Source organism: Mobula hypostoma, chromosome 21, assembly GCF_963921235.1.
Source record: "Mobula hypostoma chromosome 21, sMobHyp1.1, whole genome shotgun sequence".
In the NCBI taxonomy this organism is placed as follows: domain Eukaryota; kingdom Metazoa; phylum Chordata; class Chondrichthyes; order Myliobatiformes; family Myliobatidae; genus Mobula; species Mobula hypostoma.
Genome location: NC_086117.1, coordinates 2,468,582 through 2,481,196, shown reverse-complemented (window position 1 = coordinate 2,481,196; position 12,615 = coordinate 2,468,582). Strand labels below are relative to the sequence as shown.

The 12,615-nt window shown below is 40.5% G+C and overlaps 1 protein-coding gene across 14 annotated transcripts in view; it reads right to left on the bottom strand.

Annotated features, from left to right (window-relative positions):
- Positions 1–326: 326 nt before the first annotated feature.
- rgs3a (regulator of G protein signaling 3a) overlaps positions 327–12,615 on the bottom strand; it is a 283,964-nt gene continuing 271,675 nt past the window's right edge. For 2 of the 14 annotated variants that reach the window (XM_063073265.1, XM_063073266.1), the window contains exons 20-24: positions 11,749–11,819; positions 6,101–6,202; positions 4,436–4,497; positions 2,342–2,508; positions 327–2,255 (exon numbers count right to left, since the gene is read on the bottom strand). In XM_063073265.1, coding sequence (XP_062929335.1) covers positions 2,070–2,255; positions 2,342–2,508; positions 4,436–4,497; positions 6,101–6,202; positions 11,749–11,819 — 588 coding nt within the window. In that variant the 3' untranslated portion in view covers positions 327–2,069. The other 12 variants (XM_063073275.1, XM_063073274.1, XM_063073280.1 and 9 more) reach the window with 11 other exon arrangements.

The window sequence follows — 12,615 nt, the reverse complement described above, 5'->3', positions numbered from 1 at the left end:
CTATGGTCTTATAGGGGGACAGGCAGGTTCCACAATGAGTAGACAAAACTACCCAACACATCATGGTGGCTACATAGCATCCAGGCCAGGACAACAGACTCCAAAGCAGTTACTTTCCCCAAGCCGTCAGGCTGATCAACACCTCCATCCACTGACCCACTGACCCACCCCTCCACACCCCCAACCACCATTACTTTATCATTTTCTGTCAGTAACCTTACATACAGACACACCTATGCCTGGCGTCACTTTATGGACATACAATCTATGTGTACAAGTTATCCTATGTATTTACAAATACTCTGTTTCTTTACTATTGTGTTCTTTATCTTATTGTGTTTTTTTATGCTGCATCTGATCTGGAGTAACAGTTATTTTGTTTTTTTGTTTTCCTTTACACTAGCGTACGGGAAATGACATTGAACAATCTTGAATCTATAATGTATTTATTGACATTTTATTCCATATCTGTACTTTACCTCCAAATTTATTTTATATAATTCTTTATTCAGCATAAGTACAGAATGTTGTTGTTCTTTGTTGCATGTCTCACCCTGACCAACACATCACAGCAAATTCCTAAAACATGTGAATGTATCTGGTGAATAAATCTGATCTTTGATGATACAAACCACAAAGTACGTGAGAAAACGGTCTCATAATGTGAATAAATAATAAAATTATGTTACATTTAATCACTAAATCCAGTCATGGTGAAGCGTCTCTGCCTGAAACGTTGACTGTTTATTCATTTCCAAAGATGCTGCCTGACCTGCTGAGTCCCTCCAGCATTGAGTGTGCGTTGCTCTGGATTTCCAGCATCTGCAGAATCTCTCGTGTTTACATTAAATCGCTGATGTAGGCAGTGAGTCCACAATGTTCAGGTGTAAAAGGACAACATCAGAAAGATGAATGCATTGTTCTTTAACAACTCTTTATTTACCACCTACCAGGATAAAAGGGTTGGTTTCTCGCTTCGGGAATGACTACACTGTAAATGATTGGAACAGACTAAACAAGCCTTCCTCAAACTCAACGTCAACCAGCAATGGTCAACGGAAACCATTTCTGTGCTGTCTCTTCACAGCACTCTGCACTGAGGCAATCGCTACATACACCTTTATTCAGCTACTATCTCATCAGGAATCTTAAACTCAACATCTGCGAGGAGCTATATATACAGTTGGAATATCCCCAGCTGCCTGCTGCTAGGGCAACAGTTACTATTAAACATTCACTCTCAATTTAAGATTTCAAAATAATTTGTACAGACTCCAGAAAATATTACAAATGACACATAATTAAAAGGTAAAGAAATACCTTTGAAATATTGCACTTTAACACATGGAAGGAAAACAAGGAATAATTCCTGTTAGAAATGCATCAAGCATCTGGTTATAGAAATAAATAGCTCGATGTTCCCCAGCACACGACGAAGCTGTTGATAGGTTTCTGTGGCAGGAGCACTTGGTACTACCTAAGGATACAGATTCATACACAGAGGTGGAAGGTCTCATGGCACGATCCACAGAATGTTTCTTTAATGTAGGAAGTTGGCGTCTCCTTTTTCATCATGTTGTAGAGTTGTAAATGCTGTCCGATCCTGAAGACGGACAATTTCGGACAGTCTTGGAAGTACAGCTTTTCAGAATAATTTGGCTCTTGTTATATTTATTGTTGGACTCCAGAGTGAGGAGCTTCCTGCTGCTCTGGAAAACTGAGTATTATATTAGCTTGGAAGAACAAGATTAATTGGTTCCCTGTCCAGAGGCCCTGCAAGGTCTTTGTGCTGTTATTACACATGGAAGGTAACCAAAACCAATTCAATACCAGGGTTCCAGGACCCCGGGCTGAATTCGGCTGCAGAACAGTACCTGACTGTTAAAATCTGTCCAGGTTCACTAATCTTCAGGCTCCTAAGTAAAGTTACTCTGAACTTTGATGCCATCAGATTTCAAACTACTGCAGAGGGTTTGGAGGTCTCAGAGATAAACGATGGTCTTCCCTTGCTAGTAATGTAAACACAACATTTAATTTGTCCCCATTGACTGTCAGGAATATAGGTGTGTCTATGACAACGGGTTCTGTTTCTTCTGATTGATCAGGTCCAGGTAGAGGTCTGACCTGAGGAACCGGGGGTAGGAGTCCTTCTCCATTAAGCCGTATATCCTTTTCTGGGCAAGATCGAAGCAGGACCGTGAGACTTTCTGGAGATTCTCCTTGGTGTGTTCTCTCGTGTAGGAGTCCAAATTAACCTGAAAATCCCAGAAAATTACACTCAGCAAAACAGAGAAGTAGAATTATTATTTGAAATAAAAAAATCCTCGAGAGATTTGTTTACCTCTTTGCAAGACTGAATGGCAATATATTCCCCAAATATCTTTTTCGCCTTGGAAGTCATCTTGGATTGCGATTTGGATTTTTTGTAATCCTCACATGCCAGCCAGAATTCCAGGTTCTCTTCGCTGAATTCCGTGCGTAGAAAAGCTCTGAAAGCTGCTAATCCATCTGCAAGAGAAGCGGGGACGTGTGAATGGAGAGCAGGGTACGCACAGACAAATGTGGGAATGGAGCAACTTTCATTCGCAGAATGGTGAAAACTGCAGTCCGATCACCTAATCTTTTTATGACTTATGTTAGTTGTTTGCTCATATGCAGATGTGACACACACTCAGTCGGCACCTGATTTGGTACACCTGTACACCTGCTCATTAAAGCCAATATCTAATCAGCCAATCATGTGGCAGCAACTCAATGCACAAAAACATCCAGACATGGTCAAGGGGTTCAGTTGTTGTTCAAACTAAACATCAGAATGGGGAAGAAATGTGATCTGTCACTTTAACCATGGAATGATCATTGGTGCCAGACAGGGTGGTTTGAGTATCTCAGAAACTGCCGATCTCTGGAGTTTACAGAGAATAGTGCAAAAAAAACAACAAAAAAACATCCAGTGAGTGACAGTTCTGTGGGCGAAAATGCCTTGTAGATGAGAGAGATCAGAGGAGAATGGTCAGACTGGTTCAAGCTGACAGGAAGGTGACAGTAACTCGATAACCACATGTTACAACAGCAGTGTACAGAAGAGCATCTCTGAACAGAGAACACGTTGAATCTTGAAGTGGATGGGCTGCAGCAGCAGATGATGAACATACACTTTACCAGAGATACAAGAGGTTCAGGATGAAGTAGCTACTGAGTGTCGGTAATACAGCACGAACACCAATGTTCACAGCTCAAACTAATCTAACGCACAAAATGCTGGAGGAACTCAGCAGGTCAGGCAACGTCAACAGAGGTGAATAAATGGTCAACGTTTTGAGCCAAGAACCTTCGCCAGGACTCATAGATGCGACCGACCTGCTTCCCTCCTCCAGCATTTTGTGTGTGTTGCTCTGGACCTGCAGAATCTCTTGCGTTTACTCTCTGTTCTGCACTGGTTTTCCATGACACAATCAAGAACCAGAATTGTGAACATAAACAGCATTTTAAAGATTACAGAGACTCCTGTGTAGAGTGCCCACATATAAATATCTACAGGATCTTCCTTTGACTAAAATGCCACAGTAAGCTTTTCCTCTGCAAAAATTCCCATATGAATAAACCATCCAGTTTCACTTCTGAACAGATGCAGTCAAAGTTTTATTTTGGTAATACTCAAAAAATGTACTTCATGTAGATCATAGAGTCATAAAGCACAGAATCAGGTGTTTTTGGCCCATCTAGTCCATATCAAACTATTGTTCTGCCTAGTCCCACTGACCCACACCTGGACCACAGCCTTCCATACCCCTCCTATCCAGCTACCTATCCAAACTTCTCAAACGCTGTAATCAAACCTGGATCCTCCACCTTCCACTGGCAGCTCATTCCACACTCTCACCACCCTCTGGAGAAGCTCCCCCTCAGGTTCCCCTTAAACATGTCACCTTTGACCTGTTGATGTAGTCTCACCCAAAGTCAGTAGAAAAAGTCTGCTTGCATTTACCCTATCTATACCCCTCATAATTTTGAATATGTCTATCAAATCTCCTCTCAATCTTCTACACTTTGTGTATTAATATTTCAGTAGTATTTGAGTAATATTGTAAATACTGTTTGATTAAGCATTCTTGTTCTTTAAATAATTAATTATGGGTAATGTTTAAAAGTACGGGAATTGCATTCGTTATGATACTACCACGTGATATGTGCACACCTCGGCTTAAAGTAAATACAAACTACGACTCACACTCTGGTCTCTCTGCCTTTTCCTTTAAATTTGTTATTATGTTTCAGAGTTACATAAAAACTCCAAAACATAAGTCGTTAAATCCAGGCAACATCCTTGTAAATTTTCTCTGTACTCTTTCAATCTTGAAGGATTACCAATCAGAGGAGGATGAGGACAAAGCCAATACAGCACAGTGTTGGGAACATGGAACAAAGTGCTTACATTTATGGATGAGAAGCTTTTCCAAAGACTCTCCCCACTTCAAAGCTTCTTCACAGGAGGGTCTGCAAGTAAAAAGAACAATTTACTAACCAGCACATCCGTGCAATCTTTCACCATATGCAGTGCCTGACCCTTCAGCTGACAGTGACTCATTTCTTGTGTGTCCCACAAAACAGCCGGACTGTCGAGCTAATTCCTCAGCAGTAGTTCTGCAGTCATCGATGACACAATCAGAAAACAAGCCTTGCTGGATAGTCAGTTATGAACTCAGCTTTAACAATTCTCCCAAGATTTACCGAGCCTACTTAAGAATTTTTTCCACAGCCCCTTCTCAATGTGGTTTATAGTAGATCACACCAAATTCTTGCTTATTTTTCCTTCTACCTCCTGATCTGCACTCATGGCAAGAGACTTTGTGCATGATAGGGCTTGACTTCAACACTCTAACTGAAAACTATTGGCCAATATCCTGCGGGAGCTTTGCAGGCACATACAGATTTTCCTAGGCATGTTTCCAGTGCCCTTAACAAGACGCAGAGCGGCATTTTCCTCGGGGGTTCACAGAGCTTGCTTTGTGCGAATACAATGAAATTCTCCTCCAGTGAGACAAACTCGGCATTCACAAAGAACCAGGATCAGGAATACTGTCACTGGCATAGGTTGTGAAATGTGTTGTCTTGTGGCAGCACTACCGTGCAATATATACAATATACAAGTGATCATAACAAATGCACATAAAATAATCAAATCAGTAGTGCAAAAAGAGAGGGAAAAACTGAGGCAGTGTTCATTGGCCACTCAGAAATCTGATGGTGGAGGGGAAGAGACTATCCCTAAGTCACTGAGTGTTCAGGCTCCTGTGCCTCCTCCTTGATGGTAACAATGAGAAGAGGACATGTCCTGTCTGATGGGGGTCCTTCATGACAGAGGCATTGCCTTTTGAAGATGCCCTCAGTGCTGGGCAGGCTGGTGCCCATGAGGGAGTGACTGAGTTTGTAACTTTCTGCAGCTTTTCCTGATCCTGTGCTGTGGCTCCTCCGTACCGGACGCTGATGCAAACAGTCAGAATACTCTCCATGGTAAAGCCTGAACTCTACCATGCTCACGGTAAATTCAAGACTGAAGATGGTTTAATGTCATTTCCAGTACACAAGTGTAAAGGAGATGAAATAATTGTTACTCCAGAATCGATGCAGCACAAACAAATCCTCAGTAAGATAAGGAACACAATAATAATAATCTCCAGGGAGCGGGAAGCGCAGAATCAAATATCGTTGTGATGATTGTATGCTCTAGTATCAATTGTTTGGCGACAATAAAGTATAAAGTATTAAAAAATACAATATATATAAAAACATTAGATATCTTACATAGATTGATTGTACGTCCTAGAATCTGACCTCTGAAATCTGAACTAGGATTCTTTAAATCAAGTAACATATCGACCTCTCTGCCCTCAGTGATTTAGACTGAGTGACCGCGGAGATACTGCCTCTAGACTTTGGCTATAAGGGGAGCCTCCACTTCCTCATGCACGACTCCTGTTTTATGTCATTACTGACTGGTGGCTGAGAGTGAGAATTCTTTCTCATCGGCCCTCTGAAACTAAAAGTAAATCAGAAGATCTGACGTTTACAGATTTGGGAATAAAAGTGTAAAACTTACTTTACAGTTTTGCTGACTTTGTCGAGCTTTGCAGCATGGGTTCCTGAGCCGGAATCGTTGCGCCTTCGGAGAAATCCCAAACGGTTTTTCATATCTTTGGCTCTGTCAAAAGGAGAAGCAGAAGAAATGGTGAATACTGTGCAGTTCATTGGAAAATGGCTCTTTCTTCACTGAGTAACTCCACAGAAAGTGTATTTAATTTACTAAATACACAGCCACAGGCACCAAACAGAAACGTCTCCTGTTACTGGAAGTGCAGAGTCTAAAAGGATCATCTTTATTCCCTATACACATTTCCATGGATTGGGAATTTGTTCTGGTGGGTAGGTCAGGGTGCAGCGTGCAACAAAAGGCAACATTATAAAGAATACAGAATTATATACAAGTAACGTTAGAGTTTAAAGCGTGGATATGAAATAAAATGTGTATAAATACCAGCATGTATATAAAATAATCCCCAAACTCTTATAAATGAAATAAATATTTATTCCTCACACTTTAGCCTCATCCAACAATTTCTGGGATCTTTAAACCTCAAGAACACAGGAAAGCTTACTCAAACATGTAAAAATATCTTGCTTTCTTTCCACATTTATTGTGGTTGGGTCCTTGACTCTGGACTTACTCTTTCAGGGTATGCCTTCGATGCAAACCCCCACCGGGGCCCGTACACTGCAACAAGCTCACAAGCATTTCTGAATGGAACTCGTGTGATTGTGGCTTTGACACATCTCCGAAAAATGGCATCTTTCAGAAGCGCTGGGTTTTTCAAGATACCTTCCTTCCTTTTAATGACTCACGTTGTCACAGTTAAGTAGCATTCAGTCTTTTGAACACTGGAATGAGAAGTTCTGTTTTATCCTTACAGCCTCAGAGTTTTTGGTCATTCCTGGGAGCCGTGGAAATGTCCTGTCTTTGTCTACCCTCCGGCCCGCAGAGGAGCTGACATCGGGACGGTGTGTGGTGAGTGGTGTGAATTCCAGTTCTGAGCTGAACTCGCTGCCTGGCTCATAGTATTTGCATTCAGGAAGTGGGAGTGACAGCCGTGTGTGCTCACAGTTTTGAAAGAGGAACATACTTGACTCTGAGCCTGTCAGCCTGCCGATTTATGAATAAAGCACAGTAATAACTGTAATGCTAATCCAGGAAACTAACTAAAACTATTCAGGTCTACACCTTTAACTGGTTGCTGTAGCAACAAACCAAATAGTTCTTTTGGCGGGAGGGAAAGGGCTTGTCATTGGAAGGATCCTGGAATTAGTTAAGTGAACTCAACATTTCAGAAACAGCTTTTCTCCCTCTGCCGTCAGGTTCCTGATTGGATAATGAACCAATGAACACGACCTCACTTCTTCGCCTTTCTTCTTTTGCTGTCTTATTGAACCTCATTTAATGGATTTTTATACATATATTTATTCTTATAATTTATAGTTTTATAATTTACTATCTATTGCAATGTACTGCTGCAAAACAACAAATTACACGACATATGCCAATGATTCTGAAAATTGAAACCAGCGTCAAACAACATCAGGTTGTTGGCAATCTGGCAAATGACAGAGAAACTAAGTGAAAGGGAAGAATTTTGCAAAAATGTTTTAAAGATTAATAATACTGACCATATAGGGGTTGTTATTTAAACTCTAATTTAAATAAATGTTTTATAATCTGCAAATACGTTATTTTTGATATTAAGGAAGATTTAAAATATGCACAATAATTGTTAGTCACAAATTGATTTTGGCTGGGGAATAAATTAAACATTACAAACACAAGAGATTCTGCAGATGCTGAAAACCTAGAGTAACACACACAAAAGGCTGGAGGTCAGGCAGCATCTATACAGGGGAATAGATGGCAAATGTTTTGGGCTGAGACCCTTCATCAGGACGGGAAAGGAAAGGGGAAGAAGCCGGAATAGATTATGCCTGACCAGCGGGGCTCCTCCAGAGCTTTGTGAATGGTAAAGTGCATGTTACCTTGTTCGGGGAAGGATCTCTGATCCCTGAGTCAGAGACACCATTACAGCCACCATCCACTCAACTGATCACTGGCCATACTGCTGGCAAGTGCGGCAGACAGAGTGACAACTCGTATTCTGGCATAACAGTGCAACCAGAAACAAGGTAAGTGGCAACACACACGAGATACTGGAGAAGCTTAGTAGGTCAGGTAACATGTATTCCGGCTTCATCCCCGTCCTTTCCAGCCTGAAATGTCAACTGTTCATTCCCCTTCATAGATGCTGCCTGACCTGCTGAGTTCCTCCAGCATTTTGTGTGTGTTGCTTTGGATCTCCTGCACGTGCAGAATCACTTGTGTTTAAGCCTGAGCAGTAGTTTTTGTTTATATAAACTTACTACTCACTGCTTTTAACCAGATTATTATTTTTCATTTGAAGGGTAAATGGGCAACCAGATATTCTGTTGGCTGCTGTATTTACAGGAACCAGACCGGTATTCAGTTATCCGAACACTAACAAAGGATCCCACAGCAATCAATATAGTGGTCAACGGGAGTACTGGCATCACGAGACCTGGTTATAGCATTCAAACACGCAGACCTAGACAGACATCGCCAAAGTACGGAGGAAGCAATTCCATCAGATAAGAGTTAATAACAAAGGATGAAAAAAATCAGTCCCTTCCTGTTAAGGGCACGGGATGACAGAACATAAACTCAGTGGTGACTTTACTCGATTCCGTACCTCCTCTACCTAATAAAGTGGCCACTGAGTGTATGTTCCTGGTCTGCTGTAGCGCATCCACTTCAACGTTTGACTTGTTGTGCGTTCAGAGATGTTTTTCTGCACACCACTCTTGTAACGTGTGCTTATTTGAGTTACTGTTTAAGTCTGGCCATTCTCATCTGACCTCTCTCATGAACAAGGTGTTTTTGCCCACAGAACCGTCACTCACTGTTTGTTCTTTTGTATTCTGCGCCATCCTCTGTAAACTCCAGAGACTGTTGTGTATGAAAATCCCAGCAGATCAGCAGTTTCTGAGATACTCAAACTATTCCGAATGGCACCAACAACCATTCCACGGTCAAAGTCACTCAGATCACATTTCTCCCCCGTTCTGATGTTTGGTGTGAACAACAACTGAACCCTTTGACCATGTCTGCATTGGGTTGCTGCCACGTGATTGACTGGTCAGATATTTGCATTAAAGGGCAGGTGTACAGGTGTACCTAATAAGGTGGCCACAGAGGGTAGAGAATAGAACAATGCAACAGGCTTCCGAATGGGATCGTCTGACAAAATCCATTCCCTCACATGTTTTTCAGAGACACGGTCTTTCACAACTGTTCTGTTGAAATCTGATATACTTATAAATAAATTGACCTCCTGACTATCCTAATCCAATGCTAAAAATACATCAAATTCAAATCCGCAGCAACAAAGCCCTCACTATTAGAAACTTTGCAGAATTCAGCAGAATCAAGTCGTATTTCTTGCTTTGAACATTAATTAGCCACAGAATTCCAAAACAATGTCATAACTGAAAGTTTCCCAGCAGACACTGAATATTAACGTTTAGATCAGCAAATAATTAACATGTTATACTGTACTATAAATTTCACTCACAGCTTAACATCATAAATCCCTTAAGACCAAAAAAATCACCAGAAATTCATGATAAATAAACCATATTTAAATTCTAGTATAAATGTAAATATATTATAAATATAAATTCAATTGTCTTCTTAGGATCTGGCTCCTACCTTTCAAGGTATTTTTCAGAAAAGTCCACCATTGTGTGTAACATTTGGAGAACAGTGTTGACTGGCTGTGCACCAGCGCAGTGTTTGGAGTTGGATAGTTGTCTTGCTGTCTCTCCCAGGAAGGCAGATTAAGTAGTAAACGTGGGTTGGAGAAAGGCCAAAATATGAGCCAATCAGACTACAGCATCTGATAAAAGACTCCACAGTGGAGAACTAACAATTTCCATCAATATTTCCATTGTAGGGAAATTAATAAACAACTGATGACTATAGTGGGACATTTTGTGACTCTCTAACTGCTTTGCTTTTAATGTACAAAGACCATGGGTAAAATTAAACACCATGTTCTGGATTCGCGACCGAAGCCCGTTGATTGCTGGATATTGGCACCATCTAGTGGTGCTCACCAGTAGTACATGACATACAAAACTGAAATATCAGGGAACATGACAAAATTATATTTTGAGTTTTAAACCCCAAAAAATCTTCTTGAATTGTTTTTTCAAACCTACTGGTCATAGCTGTAAGAAAAAAATAATTCCAGACCTAATAATGGTATTAGCCTCACTGTTTCTTCCCTCTATAGATGCTGCCTGACCTGCTGAGTTCCTCCAGCATTTTGTGTGTGTAACTCAATATATTTTTTTTGTTTACTTTTCAAAGACTCTATTAAATACGTAAACTTTTCAGGGACAATTATAATTCAAAAATAAGCATCAGGAAATTACACTACCTCACTATTTTTTCTTTTTTTTGGCTCTCTTTTTGCACGACTTATTTAATTTATTTTTATATATATATTGTATTACATTTATGTATTGCATTGTACTGCTGCTGCAAAACAACAAATTACACTGCACGCAGTCTGCCAGTGTGATGTGAAACCTGATTCTGACTCTGACAAAGACAAGAAAAGAGCAAAGATACTATTTTTAAGCCTAGTTTTTAAAAGGCTGCCGACTTCACTCTTTTCCTGGTTTTAAAACCTGTCCATATCAAGAAAGACAGCTGTAAATGGTAGATTGATGCAGTCAAATGGCTTTGTATAAAATGAAATTATTTTAATATCGATAACTGATCAATGGTTCCAAGGTCTTCCCTTTTGTCTCTGCATTTGATTGCTTTCATGAATCTGCTTCCGAACCCTTCCCTCGTGATTAGTGAACAGAGATCGCTGGAGACTAACTCTGACCCTTGATATAATGCAGCAAGACTTCAGGATCTCCTTCATTCTTTCAGCCCCCAGAATGAACCTTTCCCCTCGTCTCAGCTGTAATGAAACTCAAGATCCTTTGCAAAAGGTGTTTAATTTGGCCACTAATGGAGAATGGATTGATATTTCTGTGAATGCATTTGCTCTTCCAACTTAAAGTATCAAATTACATCAGAGGAGCATTAGCTGAATATTTCCTCTGCGAATATTTAATGACGCGATTGGGAGACATGCTTTAAATCAAAATCAAAATCAAAATCAAAATCAAAATCAAAATCAAAATGAGCTTGCACCAGAATTTTCCTTGGTAGGAAAACATAACGTAAAGATGAGTTTACCCTATTTAAATAGCAGTTCAAATTCAAGTGTACTGTCATCTGACTGTACATATATACAATCAAAGGAGGCAATGTTCCTCTGGACCACAGTGCACCCACAAAACATACATCACGTAAGCCAAAATATTACCATAAATACGTTAATAAACTATATTAGAAAATGCAGGTAGTGTGCAGCACAGCTACACAGTGAGTGGCTCACTATCCTAGTGATGAGGCCTAGGTGGAGGGCAGGGTATTCGTTAGTCTGTAGAAAAAATGATAAACTGTTTAAATACAAGTTTTCTTCACAAATTAACAGACAGGAATACGAACGGAAGGAACATCATGGTAAATAGAACACACCGCCTCAGATAGAAGATTGGACTTACAGATTCTTGGTCTTTTTCTTCTTGGAGCCATCATCGGCTTCACCAGCACAGTGTGAATCTGCTCCACTTAGCTGCCGAGAGAATAGGAAAAGAACAGTCTGCATCATGGGCTGAGGATTACAAGATTCCCCTGTCTTTTCTTCAGTTTATTCCAGATTTAACTCTGCCGACTTTAGATTTCCTCTGCCCACATTGTTTTAAATCATTTCACCGTTAGATTCGAGCCTGGCCTGGTCTGTTGACACACACACACCTGGGCATTCAACTTGGATCACCGGGTTTGGGAGAGATCTGTTCTCAAAGCTGGCAATTTTCAGTTTTGTCAATTTGACCAAATGCTTTTCCAACCTCAAAAATCCCTGGAATCACTCTTCCTACTTATCCCGAATATTAACTAATGGCAATGTGCTGGATTTCACATGATTGGCTGTGAGGCAGTGGGCGGCTCCAATTCCCTCCAGCAATACAAGATCCTGACTTCACAGCCTTCATTTTTATAATTTTTTTCCTGCAAAGCTCGGCTGAATAACCAAATGAAAGCCAACAAACTCAAGAGATTCTGCAGACGCTGGACAATAACAGTTATAATTGTACGATTAAGTTTACAGGAAAGAACTTTAACTGTGGGATTCAAAGAAATACATGTCTGGATTACAGCCGCAAAGCAAAACAAACTCCCCTCAGAAATGCAAAAGTTGCCATCATGTCCTACACAGAATAAACAGAAAATGTTCAGCTCGGCCAATCAATTCAGAATTTCCTTTTCTTCCTACTTATTCCACTCACCAGTTCTAACTCAATTCTATCAGCTACAGCCAACATTCAACACTGTTCACTGTACAGCATGGAACTGGTCCTCCCAGCAAT